General features: G+C 41.4%; 2 protein-coding genes across 3 annotated transcripts in view; one reads left to right on the forward strand and one right to left on the reverse strand.

Moving 5' to 3' along the window:
- The window catches only part of cdh23 (cadherin-related 23), a 126,189-nt gene that overhangs the window by 5,884 nt on the left and 95,778 nt on the right, over positions 1 to 24,527 (reverse strand). For both annotated transcript variants that reach the window (XM_046070202.1, XM_046070203.1), the window contains 22 exons: positions 11,387 to 11,608; positions 11,171 to 11,290; positions 10,195 to 10,375; positions 9,972 to 10,105; positions 9,175 to 9,384; positions 8,396 to 8,503; positions 7,533 to 7,635; positions 6,942 to 7,067; positions 6,664 to 6,867; positions 5,974 to 6,432; positions 5,713 to 5,829; positions 5,380 to 5,604; positions 4,996 to 5,165; positions 4,468 to 4,605; positions 4,085 to 4,204; positions 3,200 to 3,377; positions 2,720 to 2,931; positions 1,559 to 1,753; positions 1,360 to 1,473; positions 1,102 to 1,231; positions 509 to 772; positions 261 to 422 (listed from right to left, as the gene is read on the reverse strand). In XM_046070202.1, the coding sequence (XP_045926158.1) occupies positions 261 to 422; positions 509 to 772; positions 1,102 to 1,231; positions 1,360 to 1,473; positions 1,559 to 1,753; positions 2,720 to 2,931; positions 3,200 to 3,377; positions 4,085 to 4,204; positions 4,468 to 4,605; positions 4,996 to 5,165; positions 5,380 to 5,604; positions 5,713 to 5,829; positions 5,974 to 6,432; positions 6,664 to 6,867; positions 6,942 to 7,067; positions 7,533 to 7,635; positions 8,396 to 8,503; positions 9,175 to 9,384; positions 9,972 to 10,105; positions 10,195 to 10,375; positions 11,171 to 11,290; positions 11,387 to 11,608 (3,892 nt within the window). The remainder of the gene's footprint in view (positions 1 to 260; positions 423 to 508; positions 773 to 1,101; positions 1,232 to 1,359; positions 1,474 to 1,558; positions 1,754 to 2,719; positions 2,932 to 3,199; positions 3,378 to 4,084; positions 4,205 to 4,467; positions 4,606 to 4,995; positions 5,166 to 5,379; positions 5,605 to 5,712; positions 5,830 to 5,973; positions 6,433 to 6,663; positions 6,868 to 6,941; positions 7,068 to 7,532; positions 7,636 to 8,395; positions 8,504 to 9,174; positions 9,385 to 9,971; positions 10,106 to 10,194; positions 10,376 to 11,170; positions 11,291 to 11,386; positions 11,609 to 24,527) is intronic.
- On the forward strand, positions 12,499 to 23,555 carry vsir (V-set immunoregulatory receptor). The gene is made up of 7 exons (XM_046070204.1): positions 12,499 to 12,741; positions 17,949 to 18,365; positions 18,668 to 18,718; positions 18,808 to 18,918; positions 19,174 to 19,201; positions 19,716 to 19,891; positions 21,674 to 23,555. The coding sequence occupies exons 1-7, from the start codon at positions 12,654 to 12,656 to the stop codon at positions 21,709 to 21,711; spliced, it is 909 nt and encodes a 302-aa protein (XP_045926160.1). The 5' UTR covers positions 12,499 to 12,653; the 3' UTR covers positions 21,712 to 23,555.

The raw sequence follows: 24,527 nt of genomic DNA on the forward strand, positions 1-24,527 counted from the left end.
CTCCGCATCTAAAACAGATGAGAAACTATTGAGAAAAGCCCAAAACCAACAATGCTGGTTTTGGGCTTTTCATGTGAGAAATGCAACATTTTGCACTGTGTATATTTCATGCTCCTAAAACACACTTGTGCAAGCTTATATTAAGTCCTTGTTGTAACAGGTAAAAAATCTATCCAACATTAAACACAAAGCATATAACAGGTAGATCTGGCCAGTATGTTGAACTAAACAGGCGGAAACAGCCTGAATATTGTACATACCGATGGTGAAGATGCTACCAACGTCCTCACTGCCATTGCTCTGTGACTGGAAGTAGCGGATTGTAACAATATGATACTGGACCAGGCTGTTGTTGCCGATGTCATTATCTATAGCCACAACCTTGATCAGCTCTGAGCCAACTTTGGCATTTGCAGCAACTCCTGAAACAAGGAAGCAAAGAGGGAAAGTTATGGTGGTTTAACGTAGACCAGCCTACACATACAGTACATGCAAGAACGCTGATTACCTGCTGTGTACTCCGCCTTAGTGAAGCGTGGTGTCTGGTCATTGATGTCTTCCAGTTCAATGTGGACTTCCAGCAGGCTTGGGTCGCGGGCAGGATCCAGGGCTTTGGCCCGTGCTGCTCTCTGACCTCTTGGAGGAGTCCAGCTCCTGTTGCTGGAAGCCTTGATGATGATGGAGTAGACTGGGGTCTCCTCCCGGTCCAGATCCTTATACAACTTAAGCTCTCCATCTAGACTCAAGCCAAAGTTTCCATCACTGTTTCCTCCTGCAGGAAGAGATGGAAAAGATTTGTGTTCAGTCATCTAAAGCACTAAAGGAACCAACTTTAAATAGAAAAGACAGACAGATGGAACTATGTACACAAATGTCCCCATTATTCCTAGAGAGGACTTTGATCTGACCACACAATGGATACAACAGCTTCCAGGCAAACTGCATGGATCTAAATGAGGAGAAACTTCTTATCCTCTACTCTTTATCTCCAGGACATTATTTTGGGTGGGTTCACTGGTAGGGAAACACTTAGCATTATATTTTTAACATGAACAGCCAAATCAAACAACATGTTGCTGTGTCTGTAGGACACTGGATCACCTGCAATAAAGTAGTAGACGATGGCATTGGAGCCCTCATCTGCATCCACAGCTCTGGTTATGTTCCCCACCACAGTACCTGGTGGGGAGTGCTCAGGCACTGTCAGCTTTTGGTAAGGCAAGCTGTCACGCTGAGGTGCACACACACACACACACACACACACACACACACACACACAAACCAAGGGAAAACGACAGTTAAGTAGCAGCTATGTACAGATAACCACATCAGGACATATTCAGGGAGCTTCATACTCACCGGTGGTTTGAGGAAGACGGGTTCATTGTCGTCAATGTCCAACAGCGCCACCTGTAGAGGCTGTGTGGTCTCATAAGGCACTGGCTGGCCCATGTCACGGGCCACAATGATAAGCTGAGAGAGTCGTTTGCACTCAGTTAGAGACATACACACCTACACTTAACTGCACATGCTGCACACACATACACAACTGACTCACGCTGTAGAGGGCTTGTTTTTCTCGGTCCAGTTTCACAGTAGTGGTGATGACTCCAGACATGGCATTGATGCGGAAGTTTTCCCAGTCTCTGTTACCTGCTCCAGTCTGCAGGAAGGCATAACGGACCTCTCCATTCACCCCAGAGTCAGAGTCTGTCGCATGCACCTCATACACCGGCAGGCCTGGGGGCTGCTCCTACATGGAGGGAAAAGAGGGTAAGTATGTGTATGTGCGTGTGAACGTTTGAAATTGTATCTCAAAGGTTAACTGCAAAAAAAAAAGGTTTACAGGTTTACAGACAATATTCTAGCCTCGTGGGAGCAGCGGAAACAAGCTGTAAACACAACACTGACATATTATCACCTTTTAATTTATATAGTGAACTTGGCAAACAGTTGCTGTTTTACACATCCAGTAGACATGGAGCCTATTATCATCTCATTGTAGTCAAGTTTGTGCTCTCCACCAACTCCTGAGGGAAGTATCTTGTTCTTTAGCACCTAAATGATCCACTGAGTTGACCAGCTAGTTGCTAACTTTCTCTGTCTGCTGTTTGGTGCTGAACTAAACTGCTGTGTGACTCTTTCTTTAATGTGGTTTGTGGTGAATAGTACAACTCGATGTCTATGAGTAATGTATGCTTAGTTACTAAAGCCACTATGTGTAAGGATCTGATATACAGTGTTGGTATCGCTCTGATACTGACCTCATGAAGCTGATTTGGTATCGGCCAGATGAGACTGATTCAAATTAATTACGATTTCATTGTCATTTCCTTATAAAAATATACTGTTTCTAATTAAAGTCTTCATTCAACTAGTCACAGTGGGCCACTGGCTCATTTTCTTAGCACCATAGCACTCCTTGGTGTTGCATTTCTCTATGAGTCCCACATAGTGGGGTAGGTGTTGTACAGGCTGTGCATTTGAGTTAAAGAAAGCAATAGCATCCGGCTAGTACTCAGTACTGGCAGATCCCCACAATTTGTGGCAGGAATGCCAGGAGAGAAAAATTTGGATCGCTATCCTATAAATATAATATATCCTGTAAATTGTTTGTTTTTTTATACAAACAAATATTCTATTTATAAATATAAAAAGAAGAAGAGTACACACATATGTACCAACAAGGACATGCATAGAGACACATGAATGCAGATACCTCTAAAATATGAATGATGGTTCCGTTGGCCGGCCTGACAAACACTGGTCTGTTGTCGTTGACGTCTATGACCGTTATGATCAGGCTTGCAGTGCCCCATAGGGGAGGACGCCCCTGGTCTGTAGCCACCAGAGTGAGGTTGAAACGTTCAGAAGACTGAAGCAGACGGCGAGAACGCACCAGCCCTGTGTTTGGATCCAGGGAGAACGCATCTAAAAAGACAGAGCAAGATCAGGGATTTGGTATACGTAGCCCCATACATGACCTCTCATGTTTGAGCAACATTGAGAAACATTCTTTAACTAAATAAATATGTTATACATAAGAACTACAAGAGAGATAGCTACTGGACACCACTGAGAAAGAAGAGATATTTAACGTTTTATTGTTATAAAGTGAGCTGCTGTACTTTCAAAGACCAGTTAATTCAGAATATTCAGTTAGGTGATCCTACTAAAGCTTATATTAGTCTACTCATACCTGAATTGAGTCCCAGCATTCTGTATAGTACAGCTCCATTTTGTCCTTCATCCAGGTCAATGGCCCTCACTGTGATCAGAGATGTTCCACTGGGCTCATTCTCAAACACGCTGATGTTGAACACTTGCTCAATGAAGCGTGGCTGATTATCGTTGACATCAAGAACTGTCACCAGGACCTGACATGCACCAACAGGCAGATGAAGCATGAGGGTGCTTTCAAACACAGAATGCTCCTGACACAAGGTTATATTCTGGAAAAGGTCATGTAGAGCCCAACCAATACATCAGGCATGGCCACTGTCATCTGCATATTTTAGCTCATCACATATTGCTAACAGCGTGGATGTCAGCCAGTAAATAACAACCAAATTCTGGTACAGAAATGCAAAAGACATGTTTGAGGTAATTCAGAAACATGTAGTTTGTTTACCAGAGAGCACTGGCAACTTTATTTTTCCTGCTCAGAGCAACTTGATTACAATAACCAAATTTAAGGATTCTTTAAAGTTAAGGTTAATTCAAGGGATGGTGTATGTCATGTTTTCTTTTACTTTTAAATATCTATATAGTTTTTGGGCCCTTATTCATTGTTATTTTCATGTTTACATAATTAAGTATTTGCTTGAATAAATTTATCAGAAAAATGTTCTTGTTTCTACACTCAAGTGTTGTTTTCATAGAACACATAGAAGTGTCATATTCTACATGTCATATTCAGGCTTCTCATTTGCATAAAAGTTTATTAAACGGGTACTGTAGATGGTATTTGGTGGGTGTTTATACAGTATGTACTAACACACTGTAGTGTAGATTATTAAATGGATACATGTTAAAACCTTCATTCATAAGAGATCCTCGTGTCATTACAGCCTGTGATCTCTACCTGAACAGAGTTCTCTCGTCTGTTGTTGGGGCTGCCGCCAGGGTTGTCACGGGCAACAGCAGTTAAAGTGTAGTGATCCTTTGTCTCTCTGTCCAGAGGAGAAAGGATGTAGATCTCTCCCTGACGCAGAGGAGAGGGAATGATTAGGAAGGAAGTGCAAGTGCTGACTGGGAGTGGTGGCCGATCAAGACATTTATTTGAGTGTGTGACAGAAATGGAGCTTAGAGGTCAAATATGTAGATTGTGTTTAGTACACCCAAATGCTTTGTTTAAATTTTCAATTCCAGGATGACGTTCAGTGTTGACACCCAGCTCAGAAAGGGATGTAGTGCGCAGTTGTGATGGCTGATTGAGCTGATGTGCTAGTGCATTGTTTAACTCACAGTGGATGTTTTGATGTCAAACTTGCCTTCCCCGTCTACCAGGCTGTACTCAATGACAGCAAAGAGGCCAGAGTCATCGTCTGTTGCTCTGACACGAAGTATGGTGGTGCCCAGGGTCACGCTCTCAAACACAGGCTCCTATAAACACAGATGAAGCCATTCTTTGGCTCAGTTACACTGCAAGGATAAAATTACTGTATGTTTTGATTTAATAGAAAAGTGGGTTGATAAAACAGATATATATGAAACTTAATTTGATAGATATGACTGAGATCTCGTGTTGAGGTTACATACCAAAATGTTACTTAACTCAGTATTATACATGAATAAAACAATTTTAAACAGAATACTTGAAATTTACTAGCGACAGTAAGTGAATACCACACAAATAATGTGCTTTGTTAATACATTTCAAAATGTGGCCTTTAAGTAGCCACTTAATACTAAATAAATGTACTCTGTTTTTTAGGGCATTCTTCAATTCAGCTTTGGTTGGTGCAATTTGTTTCTTAATATTTTGTTCCATACCTGATATGAGGTTTGTAGGAAGACAGGGTTGTTGTCATTTACATCCACTATGCGCAGATAAACTGGCAGCTCGGACATCCTAGGAGGAGTGCCATGGTCCTGGGCCCGAATCGTGAAATTCAACCACTGTATCTGCTCGAAATCCACCGTCTGGTTAGCTACAATCTTACCTGAAAAATTTTACAGTTAAATTGATATGATAACAAGCAGGAAATGACATTGTAAGTAATACATAACTTGTGAGACTTTAGAAACTTTGAAAATGTCTTAAATTAAACAAAAATGTATGTTTACATTGTTGGTGACCTTAAACATTTGCTCACTGCTGTTAATGTTTTAACGTGCAGCCAACAGCAGCTTGTTGAGGTGCGTTTGTGGTCATACCAGTGGAAGGGTCCTCCAGTCTAACGTATCCCCCTCGGGGCAGGTGGAGCAGCTGGTAGCTGACCTGGCCGTTGGGGCCTTTATCCGGGTCTACAGCTGATACTGATAGCAGTGTTGTACCTGGCTGAGCTCCTTCTAAAATCTTCTCTGTGAAGTTGGTTACTCCGAAGGGCCGGAAACGAGGAGCATTGTCATTTACATCCAACACGTTTATGGTTAGTCTCGCTATAGGAGGTTATAATGATGAGCGATACACAAGAAAAGAACATAGGGAATTGAATGTATAATACTGAAGATACGTTTCATGTTATTGTTATTAGTAAGTGGACTTACCGTTGGGAACACTGACTGACTTGTCAATAACATCACTGGCATTGTCATGAACAGACACAATGATCTCAAACGTAGCTACCAGCTCTCTGTTGAGCGGGTTGCGTACAAACACTGCACCTATAAATTCACCAAAACACATTATGATGACACTAATTATTTTCCCAAATATCAGACCCAATTTATTCAGTATATCTAACATCATGAGTCAAAATTAAACTTTGTAGATCAACATGCTGAATTTGGCTGAGATCCATGTCTCACCAGTGTGTAAATCTATGCCAAAAGACTGCTGCAGACCATCCACTGGGTTATTCCCATCATCCTTTGCCTCCACTGAGATGATGTAATACTCCAGCCGGGGATTAAGATCAGGGTCCTCAGCCGTCAGCGTGGCCACTACCACACCAGGCGGTGTGGACTCATTGACGTTTATCACGGTGATAGGCTCTATAAAACGGGGCCGTGAGTCATTTACATCATCCAGGATGACTGTCAGGGTGGCTGTGCCTGACATGGTGGGTGTGCCACGATCAGTTGCCATGACGACCAGGCGGTAGGATCCACGCTCTTCTCTATCGAGGGTGCTGTTGCCCACCAGGACAGCGCCGGAGAGCGAGTCAACCACGAAGCGGTCCTGAGCTCCGCTTTCCAGCCGATACATCAGCCAGCCATTAGAACCTGAATCGGCGTCGGTGGCGGACAGCTGGGTCACCACCACACCTGGAAGAGAGAAAGTAATGACAAGGACATAAACACACAAACATTTGTCATTGCCATTCCCAACATGTAAACCCTTAAACATCACACAGGGGGAATGCAATGAAACTAAGTGTAGATAATCACAGGAAGGAACTTTAAACTGTTAATTCAATTTGCTTGATTACATGCAAGTCATATTCCTCCCTGCCCCCTCATATACAGAGATCAGCAGGCACAAGTAAATCCACACACCCGTGGGGCTGTTCTCAGGGAGTCGTACACTGAAACTGGATGGGCTGAAGACAGGGGGGTTGTCATTCTGGTCCAAGATGGTAACTGTGAGAGGCACGCTGCTGTTTAAACCTCCTATGTCCTCTCCAACCAGGAACAGGTCCACTCGAGGGTCCTGAAAGGCCTCACGGTCCAACCTCGCCCCCTGACGCACAAGTATTACACCTAGAGGGACATGCAGCGACATTAACAATTGCAGAATTGCAACATAGCTATTTGCTGAGGAGCCATAATGTTACCAGTATTGGTATCCACAGTAAAGAGGTCCACCCTGGGTCCCAGCAGGCGGTACTTCACCACAGCATTGGGTCCAATGTCTTTATCCTCAGCCAGAACTGGCCCATTTAACATTGTTACAGTACTGCCTAAAGGACGGGCAGAGATAAAGAGAGGAACAGGTGGAGAAGCACAATGATCACAGTCAAGTTACAATTTTTTATCCTAAGTCTGCAGCTGTTGATGCTACAAATTCAGGTAGTTTGACTTGAGGGTCTTGGCAAATGCAAGGCTTGGCTTGCTTTCTATGATAACGGCCAAGAGACACTGGTAAAATGTGGCTGCCGCCACTCTGATAACACTAACTAAGACTCATATTTTACATACAAATAATCTAATTGAATGCTCCTGTGAGTTGATTACAGATTGGTCCATGTTGTTAACAGAATTAACAGGCCTTCTATCTCACCTCTAACTTGTGATACTGTATGTAAACAAAGTCAGGAAGCGGGGGAGACAGTGTTACAACCAGCGTTTCGGCATGATTCTTATAGCTGCAGTTACAGATTGCCCACACTAAAGAGTGAAGACAGACACACCAGCTTGAACGCTACCTGCTGCAGAGTTCTCTGTGATCTCAGCCCTGTAGCTGGTCCTGGTGAAAATAGGCCTGTTGTCATTCTCATCCAGAATGCTGATCACCAAGAGGTCTGAATCCTGGCGGTGAAGCAGGGGGATGAAGAAACAATTATATGAGCAAAGAACTGTGTGGTATAAACATGAGAAAAAATGTGAGGAGGAGAAGAAAGAAGCACATTGTTACAAAGCACTGTACTGCTATGGAGAAGTCAGAATATACATGTTTTGCAGTTGTGCTGTGCACACACCAACTGGCTGCTTTCACAGTGATGGTGGTTAACTGTTCTGCAGCTCTGGCTTACAACTGTTTCTCACCTTTGCCACAGAGGCAACATTTCAAGCATGCCAAACCTTCTTTAGAGTTATTATATACACCATTTGTATTTATTCATGTTCATATAGAAACTGCAGTTTGGGTGGTTCTCACGCTTTAATAAATAAATTATTTTAATCAGCAAGATACAGGACATGTAGGCCCATAAAACCTAACCAAAAACTAAAATTGTACCTGAAGGCAGGACCTGTTGTCAGCCTACATCACAAAATGCAAGTATTGTAGATTTTTGTAATTTTCTGAATCAGCTTCTGGTGCAGAAAATCTATACGTTATGACACTTGGGCTGGTAAAATATTTTTAGGATGTACTTTGTCTTTGAATTGAAGTTGTTACATTTTCTTGACATTTGTACAAAACAGAACTTCACTACTGAATTCAGGACTCCCTGCCGTTATGAATTCCTCAAAAGCTGACTTGAAAAGATACAAGGTTTTACGTCAGTAGTAGTGGTTTATGGTGTCTGTGGTGAAACTGGTAATGTGCACAGGAGATTGCAATTACCCTGCGAGCAATGCGGGGGTTCTCTGGGTTGTCTTTGACAGTGATGGTGAGTGTATACTCAGCCACTCGCTCTCTGTCTAGCGGTCTGTTCACCTGCACCACACCTGTCTGACAAATACAGAGAGGAAGAGGTAAGCCATGTGTATTTAGAGATTCATTCTTGATATGACAGTATACTTCACATATTACCTGTGCACACCCTGGTACTACTACAGCATATGTCTTCACCTTCCCTTCTCTAAAGGAGGTGAAGTATTTGTTTACTCAGTAATATATTTATGCTGTAAATCCACAAATGTGTGTGCTGCCAACATCTGCTGGTCTGTAAAAACATCTGTAGCAAGGGTGTACAAGTATTAAGAGCCAACTCTAGGTGAAAGGGAGTTGGAACACCTGTCCCAAGTCAAGTTAAACTGACAGCCTAATGTGTGATTAAATCTGGGAGCTGCCAGTCACGATTCTCGCACTCCAATGCTTCCCATTTTTGTTACCACCTGCTCCACCTTTACCACATCAGTGAGACAGATTCTTAAAGAGTAACTTAATACCCGGGTGAAAAGCAGTGTTTTGCTGCCAACTCTGGCTGAAAGTCTGTTTTACATATGACCACATCCAGTACCACAGTTGGGTGTGGTCAAAAGTGCACTCTGTGGAACCCGTAACCACACCCAACAGGGATGACACCAGGTCCTGGAGTGACCCTGTACTTCACTACAGCAAGGTGAAAAGTTAAATCCCTGTTACATTACTCTTTAACCAACACCATCCCATTATCTCACTGTGTCAATGATGTAGAAGGCTCCATCCTGGTTTCCAGCAGTGATGTTATAAGTGAGCAGCGCGTTCCGGCCGCTGTCTGCATCTTGTGCGCGGACCCTGGCCACAGAGGTGTGTATGGAGGCGCCTTCACTCACACTGGTGTTGTAAGGCAGGTTCAGGATGACTGGGTCATTGTCATTGATGTCTTGGACATAGACCCCCACCACCACCTGAAGAAAACAAAAATAAAACTTCCAACTTATGATCTTTTTACATTAACTCATAGTGGTGGATGATGTGGTAAGAAAATTATTCACAATCTGTTTAACCGCAATCATGATCCGCGATCTAAATAGGGATATTTTATATTGTTTTATTCACCCTGTAGCCTTTAGCTAGACATGATTAAAACCTTAAAATAGCCTATGCATTTCTCCATCTGCACCATAAAAACACAACATTGCATTAAAGATGATTTCCTTTGGAGTTGTAAACAGAAGCCAAAGGGCTGCAAACTCAAACTGGGACTTCTGCAGTATGAACTCAGCCTAGTACATGGTGTGCACACTCTACCAGGTGAGCGATGTAGTGTATGTTTAACTGGCATGATCAGAGTGGTACTTTTTTGTAGTATGTCACGTATAAAAACTTCACAAGCCATCTATTCATTTGTTGGAGATTTGAGTGTTCAATATGTGTCCCTGCAAGCCATATTACAACACAGAAGTGAAGCTGGCAAGTTCCTGATAGTCCAAGAGAATACAGTGTGTTCCAGATAGCCCATCCCCGTGTGTGTGTTGGTGTAATAAAGACCCACCGAGCTGTTGCGAGATGGGGTGCCCAGGTCTCGGGCTGTGACAGTGATATTGTAGAAGGCAGTTGTCTCTCTGTCCAGCTCTACATCCTTTCTCACCCGAAGCTCGCCCTCCACTGGAGAAACCATGAACTCATCTGGCAGAAAGACAGAGAAAGAGGCTCAGAGACACACAGTGAGGATTTAATAATACATCACACTTTTGACAGAACAATTCGCTACTAACTCTGTTGATCTCCCCCAGTGATGCTGTACTCCACTTTTCCATTGAGCCCAGAGTCTTGATCACTGGCTCTGAGAGTCAAGACCCGAGGTCCTGGCTGGCCCTCAGCCACCTCGATGGGTCCCTCGTAGGCCCTAGGGAAGGTGGGCGTCACATCGTTCACATCTAGGACATTTACTAGCACCTGAGAAGGAGGGAGAGGGAGTTCTTAACACAACTGTTATATGAGAGGTGACCCATTGTGACACAGGAATTAGGATGAGCACCAAAAACATGTATGGCTCCCTATACAACAATATCATAACATAAATACATTTTTGAAGGTAATAAAATCCACACTTAAATTGGACATTAAATTCAAACTTGTATCATGAGATTCTGATTAAAATATTAATTTCCACAAATACAAATACTCATAATAGGATTTGGGTGTTTTGGGTAAGGTTTCTGCATTTTAGGTAAAAATTTTAATCTATCAATGCCATGCATCCACTAATGTTTACATTCTGACAAATTATTTTGTTTAATGTCTCCAGTTAGTTCCATGAGAATGTACAGGTTGGACTTTAACTGAGAATCATCATTATTGTTTGTGTAATTATTATCATTATATTTATTATTTTTAAATATGTTTGTTTGTTATTTCAATACATTGATTTATTACTTGTTGTTTAAATGGTCAGAAAAGGCAAAAAACTGCCGATTACAAGTTTCTAGCAGTCCAATGGTCAAAAGTGTTGGGTTTTAAATTATATAAAATGGTTAAAAACAGCAAATTGGAGGAGCTGGAACCAGCAAATGTTTAGCATTTTCGCTTCATAAAATACCTGAACGATTGATCGACTATCAAAATTGAGAGCTGATTTTCTGTCACTTCACTACTCAGTTAATCGAGTAATTGTTTCAGCTCTAAAATGTTAATGTAATATTACTTTAGTTAAAAACATTAAAACAGATTGTGTCTCATTTGCATAATTACTGTTGTGCTAGATGTCAAACGAAGAGCAGGTTTTGGACACTGGTCCGTAGCTGTGACAACCAGTGTGTAGTGTCCATTGCTGATCTCGAAGTCCAGCTCCTTTATGGCTGTAATCCTCCCCTAAATACACACACATACACATCATACACAGAAAGTTAATCATCTTTTTTTTGCAGTAACTTGTAACACTACAGTATAACAGTTATCATGTCTTACGGTGATGCTGTTCATATTAAAGGTCTGGATCAGGTTGCCCTGAGTGATAGCATATCGCAAGGTGCCGTTCAGACCCTCATCTGGGTCGATGGCCGTTACTGTGGCGATGGTGGCACCCACTGTTTCTGGTCCCTCGCTCAACACTGTGACATACTCCTCCTCGGGAAACTCTGGGGCATTATCGTTCTCATCCACAATGCGAACATTGATGGTGGTTGAGGTCTGGTGAGAAACAGAGACATGGGAAAACTTTTACAGCTGTAATTACTCTTTATTTGGTTTAACATGGGAGAATGGGACAACACAGTAGGAGCATATTTTGTTACAAACTGAAGGAAAATATGTCTTGTGAGAACTAAGAGGAAATCTAAGTGAGGTGGAGAGAAGATGCTGCAAGGTAGCCAAAAGTTCTTTATTAAACCACTGAAAGATTCTGATACATAAACAAAAGTATAAGTATCATTGTGTGGAATAAAAGTTCAGTGATGAGTAAATTTATATCTGACCTGGCTTCAAATGTAATAATAAATATAGTTAAACTTTTGACTTTTTTTTTTTTTACTGTGTTACTATGTGTAGTGCACTAGTATTTTGGTAGGAAAGACGTTTGATTTTTGTTTTGTATCCGCTGTTAATCATATAATTATATATAAAACATCATATATAATATATATTACAGAAACCTCATTTCCAACTGAGATTAAGGCATAGCAGATGCAAACACATTGAGGTGTTTTAGGGACTTTAGTGTTCCACTGAATCAAAGTAACCAAAGACATCAGGGCACATGGTCACAGGTCATACATTTAAACAGAAGTGGAGATATGAAACAAAAACTAATCATTTGATAATTAAAGGCTGATGTAACACTGAATAATTTTCAGTTTAACCAATAAAGTGTATGCACTACACTGCAGACTTAAGACTTAGCTATCTCAACATTGTTTGTCAATTTTATAACAGATAAGACACATTTTTATAAAAGTGGGGTGAAAAAGGAGAGAGAGAGAGAGAGAGAGAGAGAGAGAGAGAGAGAGAGAGAGGCTGACAGTAGGGGAGGAGCGTGGCGCCTCCGTGTATCTCGTAATTTTTGTGCTGCAAAATTCAGGAGGATCAAGTTAGAGACTAGAGTGACGGGGACTGTCAGCCACCTCACTGTGTGTTGGTACACAGTCAAGAGACTTTAAAGTTTGAGAGTGAAGGCAGAAAAAGTTTGCTTGTCGAGTTATATCCTAGTTGCTGATAGTCTGAGTCAAACCGCACAGCCATGGAGTGGGGATTACCATGTCGGACATCACTTTGGAGAAAGAAGCTCATCTTTTGGTTTTGTTCCGTTCTGGTTAACATAGCTGGAGGTAAGCACGAAAACCACTCTTGACAAGCATCCTCTTCAGACCTGTTGTTTTACTGGCTCATCCAGCTGTCCGGGCGTGTGGGAACTTGTAGGTACCTTTCTTTTAGTGGCAAAACATTTATTGAATTCACTGATGAGGGACTATAGTTTTAGAAAAGGCAATTGACTTTAAAGATACATTAAGTAGCCTAAACCTGTAGTAGGCCTACGTTTGGACGGATTAAAGTCTCTATAAATATAATGGGCGATAAAGTCATCAATTGACTTCAATCTCCTTAATGTGTCCGAAGGGTAGCCTAGGATGCCAGAAGATCGCTAACAACTTTACGGTATATGACAGGCCTCTAATATAGTCTTTAACTTAGGCTATGTCTATTTAACAGCCCAGCAACTTCTGTTTTTCCAAACTCAGGCAGCCTAAAGCGTTTTAATAATGGCACACAATGTAGACCTACGTCTAGGTGCACGAAACCAGATGATATTCAGAGTTTGCTTAAAGATAGGCTACTCGAAGTGTCTCTATTCAGAAACAACTTCAAATATGTCCATGGCGGAGTAGTTGGTCTACGTGCATGTATATTGGAGCGAACACAGTTTAAAGCCTTTCAGACTAAGTTAGTTGCTGTGTTTTTGAGACAGAACATCTGGTGTGAAGCTGTTTTAAAGCCCCTCCCATACTCGCCCTTTTTGATATCATAGCCGCAAACTGCAGCGGTTTGTGCTTTTAAACTGACGTGTCTTAAAATGGTCAGATGTATTCACAATTTGGAAGACGTACATACAGTGACATTAGGAAATATTCCAATGCGGTGTGCGCATGTGCAGGATGAGATAGGCCCCCGATACATCCAGTAATGTATTCCCTGATTGAAATAATTTATTTCTACATTTTCACAGAACTTCCGCGTGTTTTCGTGCGACCTTTAATCAATTGCAGGGTTATGACTTTGGCGTTGCTTGAAGTTTAGGCAACTGCCGCTGGAGGAGACAGGAGAAACAGCTGTTGCCTCGGGGGCGCGGGCTGCTTCACTTCAAACGCCACTGAAACCTCGCAGAGGTTATCAGTTTTCGGCTTTAGGATTTGGTGTATTTAGATAAGCTCACACGATAAGTCCGACAAAGGCAACTAGTGATGTTTACCGAGTTTTTAAGGCTGGCCCATCCTGGACAGAAATCTGTGTAACCTATATACTTCAGAACATGTTGTAGGCTACAGTTTTGTATACAGCAATTCTGGATTGTTTTGCAGGCCTATAAGACGTAGAACGCTTCCAACTTTAGGACTCCAACGTGCCCTCCCTTCAGCCTTGTTATGTCTTCTTTGTTTGGAAGTTTCCTTCCTTTTAGCCTATGATGAAAACAGCTGTTTATGCCAAGCTGCCAATAATGGGCTCCACAAAAAATGACTTGAGACAAACACAGCCATAATCAGTGCCTCTCTTCCTCTCAGTCCAGATAAGCGTTCAGCTCCCTATGGTGGACAATGGCACAGGCAAAAATGGTCAATGAACTCCACAGGATGTGAACACTCACTCTTTAGCTGTCTCCACTGCGTTCTCCTTCTGTTGTGACAGAGCTTGTGTCATGCATTGATCCCCTTTCCTAAACGAATAAAGCATTATTGCAGGGCAGAGATAGAAAATTGTTTCCTGGGTCAATCTCATTGACAAAAATAGGCCGGACCAGGGAGACGCAGTCAGTGAGTGTGTTGATGTACAGCACTTGTGTGGGCACATACTGCATGTGCTGTGAGTTATAAGAAGACAATGGAGGAGGGGAGCTCCCCTGTTCTGTGATTTTTCTGGGTATCACCTTTTAAAAGGTCTGCCAAGCATTTGTAGCTGAAATTTTGGTGTCTGGTGTTTAATAAACAGCAAGCATGACAAGTAAAAAATCCCCAAACACCAATGGCCTTCTAGTGCGGATTGATTCTCTGAACAGCCCAAGGATACAGCATTGACTATAAGCTAGAGCCTTGACTTCAAAGCAACAAAAACAGCAAACAAATGTGTTTTGGTTGGTAAAGATCTAAGATATTTAACTATAATAGAAACCAGTATAACAATATAATCATAGTATGAAAAGCCTTCAAGTGCAAAGCAGGAAATACCAAAGAAGGAAGAGAAAGCAGGAAAATCACGCAATAATTGCACTTTTACAATTTCAAAAGTACAAAAAGGACCGTTTACACTTTCAAAATGACATTTCAGAAAAAAACATGTTGTAATCATGTTGTAAATGTGTTTACGAAGCTGTCATTACATGACCTGTCAGTTAGGTAGCTGACTGGATGGAGTCAATTTAAAGGAAGAAGAAGAGGAAGGTTGAGACTGTGACTAGTGTGCACATTATTTAAATAACACATACACAAACAAGTTTATTGCAAATTGGTTCAGCAAATCACTAAATGCCATGGATCCCTGAGCATGATGACCTGCATCACTGACCCATAACCACTTCCTTTGTTGACTAGGTAGAGCCTAAAGTGGCACATTTTAACACTTCCTGTTGCTGAAAAGATGTTTAATTAATCTGTTTGTTATGATAGAACCTTCAACTGAAACTCCCTCACTTTCTATGAGTGTTTGTGTTTGCGTGTTGAGGGGTTAATCTGGGATTCTCCTGCTGGTTTCATTAACACCCTGTAATGGGCTGGATAATCATTACCGTAACAGTATGTGTGAAAAAGGGTGGTGTTTGAGGTGTGTGTGTGAAAAGATAAAAACTTGGTGTAATTTAAGCAGATATGAAGACATGTTTAATTAATTCACACAGGTTATGCTGCATGTCTGAATTCAAGAAAGCTGTCAAAGGCAACATGTCCTAAACAGGTGGCATTTAGGCTTAAAACAAAGGAGGGCCTGTTTCTGGGCCCTGAGGGGCTATCAGGAAGCTGAGAACAGAGATCAGAGAAGGAAACTGGAAATGCTGTCTGTTCCAGTTTTTACCTGGTTGCAACCACATCTCAGACAGCTCAGATTTTGCTGACACTATATTAGAAAGGTCTGGTCTTGTCAGTAAGACATACCTGAATATATATTCAATGTGTATAATATTGTTTCCTGACTGGCAGTCTAATCATGTTTTGGCTCTCTATCAGACTAAAGTTAGACTTAAAATTTAAATGTATATTAAACACATTTTACAACTCCACTAGTGTAAATAGGGCCACAGAAACCAGGGTAGAGTCACAAAGAAGGGCAGGGAGGAAGGCACGGCGGGTGTGAAACAGGAGAAGAGTAGGGCTTCCCCTCCTATTGTCCCACTAGGCCGGCAGAAACAGCCGTGGGGGCAACAGTTTCACTTTAATCACCCTCCCTAGTCTTCCTATTGCTTTTCCTAGCACACAATAGCTAGTGCAGAGTTCAGTCGCACACACAGGCGCACTATGTGACACTTACACAGGATGCACACATACCGAATATACAAACACGCACAGCTAATCAAAAAGCAAAGGTCGTTGACTGGTCAGCTACTGCATTTCTTATCCAGCAAAGTGTTAACCAACCACTTAATACCAGTATTGACATTTATCTTTGGGCTTCCCCCTAATAGTGGAAGTGCATAAAAACAGCAAATAGTTGGTTCATGATTAAATTCACAGTGATTCACACTAAGCTGTGGCTCCACTGCTCTGTAAGGGTTTAAAAGCTGAATATGTGGGAGTCATTAATTGTGTGTGTTGATGATACACTATGTCTGTGTAGTGTTGTATTATACAGATTATGATGTATCTGCATTGTTGTTGTTAATTGTTTTTTTTGGTAATTTTTAGCGAGTGGCTTTAGACTGCTTAGCCTTAGGATATGTTTGTTTTACTGTGCACATTCAGAGCACAGTTTAAAGAACATATCTATTCGTGCATTGCACTGCTGCACTACAGAAGTCAGAACAGGATGTGGTTGAAGGCAGTATGTGAGAGGGAGAATGGTTTATGCAATATGTAAAAAAATTTTTCTCACAGCTGTCTATTTGGTTTCCTGAATGCACAAAAAAGTTATGTGCTGAGGATATTTGTTATTGTAGTGTATACTTTTCTGAGAAAGAAAGGGATATTTCTCTAGATTCACTGGGTGATGATGCCACACAGTGATAGTATGTAATCTAGAAACTGACCAGAACATCAGTCAGATTTTTAGATTCCTTAGTTTGATTACTAAAGCAATGTCACACGAATTCCTGTATATATTGGCTTGTATCGCTCTCCCTGTCTGAGGAAAAGGCAATTTTACTCCCACCGAAAGTTGTATATTTATGTAAGTCAGCAGACTATGTAGCCTACTATCTCTAACCACGGTACAAATACAGAACAGGAAACAAACTGTGCTAACCGAAGATGTGGAAAAAAACAGAAGCATGTAGTGTGCAGGGCATGGAAATTGTTGGTATTTAAATCCATGTTGAGAATGGTAGTTGCTATAATTAGCTTTTGCATGAGTTATTTGTGTTACCACTGGTGGTACCAGGCAGGAACTTCATCCCACTCAACATTAGTTATGAAATAATTTGAAGAGAACTGTGATTTACCAAGCAATTTCCTGTTTGAATATATTATCTTATGTTACCAGGTCTTTACCACAATCCTATATGCAAGCAAATTAAATAAAGCTGGAATTTTGCAAGGAACATTATGATGTACCTTCATTAGCAAAACGTTTCTATATTACTATTAAAATGTGTATGTTGGCCTTTATGTTTTACTCAAGCGGCAACCTTTGGGGCTGAAAAATGAAGCCAACAAGGAAGTGCCAAAAACAGCTGTTCCTCAAATAGCCACTTGAGGCTAGCTCTAAAAGCGAGTCAATCCCCATAGAGCACCATGTTAAAATGCCCAACTTTACAGCAGAAATGTCTTCAACCTGGTACAAAAAATGGTTTTGGTCTCTATAGCTAAATTCTCCCTTCATAACAACTGTGCAGGGGAATTTTTTTATAACTCACCGGTTTAAATTATATTAAGGCTTAAAGTTATGAATAACTAAGGGCATGGTCGCTCTCAGTGACAGGTGGGTGCAGTCACAGGTGGCCAGCCGCAGCTCTACTGATGCTCCACCTCTTAGCCCATTTTTGGATTAGCTGGTAGGTAGGCGGAGTTAAGCACTGCCATAACCCAACACTTTACAATCATCTTAGGCTTATTGATTTACTAAAGTTGAAAATAATCATATGGTTTACCTTTGTTCTTTCAAACTTATCTTTTCTCTCTAGCTAAAGGCGAGATGTCCCACGCCCACCCCACGCTGAGTGTTTCAGCCCCCCACCTGTACTACACGTGTCCCGAGGGTGCAACTGCCAAACTGGTTTGTGGCCAGAGAGGTGCAACCTTGTACCCCAACGATGTCTTGAAGCACAGCTGGCTTTTCACACCGCACAGTGACCAACACTGTATAGGAGGACAGGGCCCACGCCATATTATCATTGGTAGTCATTCACATGGCAACCACAGCTTGCCGCCGGGTTTGCAATTTGGATTTGCGGAGCATAGCTTCTGGGTGGTTCTGCAGAATGTGACCCACGCTGACCAGGGTCGCTACTGCTGTCTGCTCCTAGACTTCCAGATTGAACATAAACATGGCTCCATCGTGCAGAGACCCCATAGCCACATTATTCTCCAAGTTACACCACGTAAGGACATCAAATGTATGGGTGTGAATGTGGATTAACTTAGTCTATAGTAAACTGGCAGGGGAGGAAGACAACTTTTTTAATCATAGTGTCTTTTGTAAAGTTGCTAAGTAGGACAAAGTTGTTGTGTTAGTTTCCCAGATTCTACGTAATGTGGTCTATGAGTACTCATTGTGGTCTACGACACTGCATAAATGTCATGTGCCGGGGTGAATGGTAACTGTTGCATTTGACAGAGAGAAACCCAAACCTATGATGATGTACTGTATCTGAGAAACAATGTGTTTGTTCTCTCTTTCCAGGGAGAAATGGATCTCAAGATTGCACTGTCTGGGATCCCACACCACCTGAAGGTATGTCACCATATTCCGGCTTTCATAGCCAATGGATGACTGGCCAGTTATTGTGTTTATTTAACTCACAGTCTCTGTTGCTTCTCCAGGCTCTGTGGCAGTGGCCCTGGCCATAGCAGCCTGCATCTTGGCTCTGCTTTCTCTGCCTCTTATTCTGGTGCTTGTGTACAAACAGAGGCACAACGACCAGTCGAGCAGACGTACGTATTACTGATATGCACCAGCAAGTGCTCGCACACACACACACACACACACACACACACGTCCATTCTATGGGTCAAATATAAATCTATCACACTGGGTTCCCCATAGTGTTTTGTCTGACACATATTTCCTGTCAGTGAGGTGGATTAACTCTATTTCACACAGTAGGAAGCACATTCACATCCATCTGTAGTGTTCCGCTCTATTTCAATTCATTCACAATGGCCCATTTCCCGTTTCCTCTCTCCCAGGTGCACAAGAGCTGGTGAGGATGGACAGGTAAGTTTTCCCACAGTCTGTCAGGCAGCTTGCTTCATAGACCAGCTTCAAAGCACAGCTGCTTTTAGAATAATAATACTGTGTACATGGACATTCTATTTTGTAGGGTCCACAAGATTTCTTACACAATAGGTAGTTTCAGCCAAATAGCTGGTTACAACTCTGTGAACAATTCCTGAAATCTTTTGCTTGCTAAAGATCTACATGTAGCTTTAAAAAAGATCAGTAATTTAATTACTACATTCATTGGTGACATACTCTGCATTACTGTACAGCAAAAAGGACTTCTGCACAGAACAGTTGTAGTCTACACTTGCCTTTAGGTTACAAGTTGTGTGCCACTGGAATGTATTTATTACTGCTAGATAACAAAAGTGACAGCCATAAAGCTTCTAAATGTCTTGAGAAACATAGGACTGTTGAAACAGTTGATTGGGTCATATCGGCAATGTCTTACTCATCTGGGTGCTTCTCTTTCTTGTGTGTATACGTGTACCTGTGTGCGTGTGTTCAGTGAGGCTCATGGCCATGAGAACCCTGTGTTCCTTGGGGGATCACCACAGATTAAGACCCGTACCGTGTCTCAGATCATGACCAGGCAATCCTCAGAGACAGGACGCAACCTGTTGTCTGAGCCCGGAACCCCTCTTTCTCCTCATGTATATGGGGACGTATTCTTCCCAATAGAAGGTAGGACACACACATAACCAATACACCCTGACAACACAACAGCAACTCCTTCTAAATGTCCTTATTTAACAAGATGAAAAACACTAAATCACTAAGCATAAGCTGGTACACACACTTATCTAATCCATACTTCATTTTACTCAGTTTTTGCCCCCTAGCCTGGCTCTGTCGGACCAGCACCATAAAACCAAGAAAGAAGAGTATGACTTATTTCGCTCTTGGGAGAGTTAATTTACATGGCTAAGTGGGTGCCTTTCAGTTTATGAGTGAGTGTGCACTGTGGTGGGCCTCGCCTTATTAACTACACTTTGAATGCATAAATCTGACTCTCTTCACGTTTTAATCTCAAAGGATGTACAAATGTACTCAAGTAGCGGCACGTAACTATATTGCACAAGGGTATACTTCTTGAAATACCTATTTCAGAATGTACAGTCAGTATTGTAAAAGACTGACGCAATCAAAGAACAACCATGGCTTTCTGTGCTTCTGCTGAAACATCACAATCTTGTGGAAAATTTCATGCTCACACAAAAAAAAACAGCTGGGTTGAATCTGATATGACTAAGAAAAAAATATTTTGTGTAGGAGGTTTAATTTCTCTCCCCCACACAACTGAACCCACCTCCTTATGCTGTCATCATCTGAATTCTTCACTTGCCTCCCTCGCAAGTCATTCTCCACCCATCAGCACTCTCATTTAACACTAATGGCCCCTTGAGCCGTTCTCTCCGACTCAACTTGAAATAATACTGAAACATTAGTTACGGGGAAGGGATTCAATCCTGAGTGTTTTTCTACCGATTCCCGAGGCACCTGTGCAGACATTCCATGCATACTGAGGTGGATTGCCCCATTTCCTGGCAGCACGGTCTATGATGGAACAGGGGAAAGGACAGAACCAGACTTAGGGAAAGTCCACCCTAAACCATCACATATGTTATCTCTATCACCATGAAAAGTTTAGTGTGCAAAAATCTCAGAAAGACATACAGGAGTTTGTTTGTTAATAATATACTGTATGTGAAAACTGACAAGCATAAACATACCGGTATGGTAAAACCGTTTTGCCCTATTTGCACAATTAGAATTATGTGGGAGTTACTAGTGGAAACTTCCGCTGCTTGATTGCATCTTAGATTACAGCTATGTTTCCACTCTAAAGAGAGCCACAAATATTGATATAACAATCAAAAATCCTAGAAAGAAAGCATCATTTTTTACATTTTTCAAGGTGTTTTTTCCCCTGCTACAGTTCATTTCCTTCAGTGGTCTACAAAAGTTATGCAGCATACGCACTCTGGTTTCTTGTCCGAGGTTTCATGTTACGTAGGAAAAAGCGATACTTCAGCTTTCTTCTTCATCTTTTTTGGCCCGCTGACCTTCAGTTGAGCGGAATTTAACCAGCAGCAGTTCCCTCTTATCATCTCTTAGTATTCAGCGTGCCGCAACTCAGACTTAAGGCCTTTTTGTTCCCCTTTTCAGTGGGTTTCCAGATAAACACATCACATTCTGAGAAATACAGTAGATCAGTCTCTCTGTATACTTGCACTATTCCGTAGTGTAGGAGGTTTGGAAAAAGAAATGCTGTCGTGTGTCTTTTGACAAGTTCTGGCCATGTTTTGGGCAGGAAATGCAATTATGAATGTGAAAACTCCCTCATATCTAAATTTCCACATGTCAGCACACATACATGAATTGTGCATTTGTGCAGGTTGATACATGTGGATTACCTGCTTTTATTTCTATGCTCTCACTGACCTGCACTGTTCTCTGTTCCAGACACCATCCCTGAGTCTCCAGACTTCCTGCAGGTTTAATGAGGGTCGCTTCAACTGCTGATCTGGAAAAAAGTCCTGCAACTCTCTTCCTCTTCTCTCTGCATTCAGAGCAATGTTTCCCTTATGAACGGTCTCACAATAACGTCTACTGGGATTGTCTGGACCGCAGGAGGGATCGGACAGCATTTTTTATCCAAAAACTATTTCCACCTGCAACAACAGCTGGAGGCCAAAACAAACTTTTGCTTGTGAGAGCTTGTGTTGTGGGGGGGGGAGCTGGGGTTGTGTGTGATATTCCCTCTAAACATTGACTCATGGACCAACAAGTTCCCCGCTGCTTGAGAAGAGTTTTGAAGGTGTGAGGTTACAAGCTTGCCCATATAGTTACTCAACTGATTGCTAGTCATGGTAACATGGTATACACATCAGCATGTGAGTGCAGGAATATTATCATACATCACGAAGTGAAAAGGGGTTTAAGCAGAAGTGTGCATTGCTTGCATCCTTCTCTGTGGCACTGTAAAAATCAAAAAAACATGGGGGCTGCACTGACAGCCGACTGTCTCTCTGATGGTTCTGTTTCCCGGCCTTCCATCATTATTCATGACAGACGTGATATTATCACTTGCTGATAAAACTTAGTTTTGATTTTCCCTACTTCGTCCATGTAGCACTGATGATGAAGGGTGACAATCAACAAAACTGTCCAGTGAATGAGTCATCTGTCACTTCAATTGCAATAAGTCAGTGAGAAAACAAAATGGACTGGAATCAAAAGACAACAGTACATCCATTTTTTTAACCAAACCACAGGTGTGAAAGCGACCTAAGGCTCTCTCTCATCCCTGTCATTGCAGTAAAGTCTCTCAAAGCTTCATACCAAAGGAGGCTCAAGTTGACAGTGTTTTTATGGCATTACACTGTTTGTCTGTATCATTTCCACTTGGCCTCGGCTTCTTCTCTCTTTCCTCTTTGCTACCTCAGTTACTGCCAGCTCTGTCTGTGTCTCAATACTTTCCTTCCTTTCCTGTATTCTCAGAAACACAGCACTTCACAGTGGCCTTAAATTTATTCATAAAGTGCTGTAAATAGCAGTATGTATGTCGAAAGAAAACCTTTTGGGTCTTGAATGTCATTCATTCTTATGTACAGTTTAACAATAAGAATAGTGTTGATTGATTTGCTTTTGAAAGTAGCCTACAGATTCCTATTAAAAAAAAACCACCATAGTAAAACTGTAAAATCTCAATGTTGTTTTTAGGAATCTTTATCTCAGTTAGTTTTTGTTTTTATTTTGTCTTGATTTAATTGTTTGTTCATATTTTTATCTGTGCAATTGGATGCAAATTAGTAAATACTATGTGTGGATGAAGGGCATTGAAATGTCAACCAAACCTTATCAGTGTAGATAGAAAGAAAATGAGAAAAAGTGATTGCAGGTGATTACAATATTGATATTACTGTCTGTGGCTGATTGTGAGAAACCACGGGTGGGTTTTATTTATATTGAGGTAAAATATGCACAGCAGGTGCTCAGCAAAAATCACTTCCGAATCACATGTAGCAGGTCAATAGGACAAGGTATAATGTATGTATGTTTTTAAACACTTTGATAAGAGTTCATGGTCTCATGTTTAAGTATTTGTGTTTTCATGTGTGCCCGTGTGTGTGTGTTTTCAAATCTTGGGTTACAGTGTACACTGTTGTCTGGGTTGAATATGTGTGAGCATACTTGTATGTGATATAGAATCTGTATGTATTTTTGTTTTATACTGTAAAAAGCTTTATTAAACATAGATATAGAGCAAAGCATGTTTTGTTCTGTGTATTGCATTTAAATTGTCTGTTTCTTGTATAATAAAGTGGAGTTGTTGTACCTTAAAGCCATGTGTCTAGCCTTTTAAATCATTGTCCCTTTGAATTGGCAGGTTTCCAAAACTATCACTACACAAGGACGGGCTACACTTGCTACCTAGGGAGCCATTACAGATGGAACAAGGTTGTTCCACTTGTGTGCCTGTAAGATGGTGCACACCAGAGAGATACTGGCATTGAGGAGAGAAAATGATAAAACAATCTTAGTATCTTGTTTTATGAGAAGAGACAGAGAGCTATATGGGAGGAGGGGTTGCCTGTTGCTGGCCATTAACTCTCCCCGGTGCTTTTTCTGCAGACTTACATTAGCTATTTATGTCTTGCGTTAGCAGCAGCTGCATTATCCAGACAAGCAAAGTCAAAAATAAAAAAAGACAGGCCATATACAGTACTATACTAACTATTGACTGTCACCTGACAATTTAAATGTTCTTTTAAATGTTACAGACAGTTCGAAACAGGAAAAGCAACGCTCATCTTCCTCTTTTGGAAATATGACTTGTGGCTTTCCTGTTTACAAACACATGTGCTTCCTGTACCTCCTGATCAGCTCATACAGAAGATCAACCAACCACTGTATTTCATTTACTGCTCTAGCTATGTACAGACAGAAGGCCTTACTATGTTATCTGATCTCACATCTGATTTGTACTGTAGGTAGACAAACAGACAGCACACAGACACATAGAATCCCCAGAATAAGCACATCTTTCAGGTATGATTGTTCGTAGTACAATGACTGACCAAAAGACAGCTTTATAGTAAGGCGTGATGTATAATCCCCCAAGTTCAAGTCACCATAAAGAGATCAGATAAGGTTTACTCCGCAGGTTCCCTCATTACACTACACGGAAGGAGGATGTTTAAAGATGAATTCTTTTTCATCGTAATATGAAGCATTGACATAATAATGTGCTTGATTTAACAACAAATCTCTCATAAGTGGTTAAGAAAAGTTTTTGGATTTAATATTAGACCAA

Source organism: Micropterus dolomieu, linkage group LG15, assembly GCF_021292245.1.
Source record: "Micropterus dolomieu isolate WLL.071019.BEF.003 ecotype Adirondacks linkage group LG15, ASM2129224v1, whole genome shotgun sequence".
Classification (NCBI taxonomy): Eukaryota; Metazoa; Chordata; class Actinopteri; order Centrarchiformes; family Centrarchidae; genus Micropterus; species Micropterus dolomieu.

Coding starts and splice junctions, on each gene's coding strand:
- vsir (XM_046070204.1), top strand. CDS start 12,654: ATGGAGTGGGGATTACCATGTCGGACATCACTTTGGAGAAAGAAGCTC. Junction 18,366..18,667: donor TATTCTCCAAGTTACACCAC/GTAAGGACATCA, acceptor CTCTCTTTCCAG/GGAGAAATGGATCTCAAGAT. Junction 19,202..19,715: donor GAGCTGGTGAGGATGGACAG/GTAAGTTTTCCC, acceptor GCGTGTGTTCAG/TGAGGCTCATGGCCATGAGA.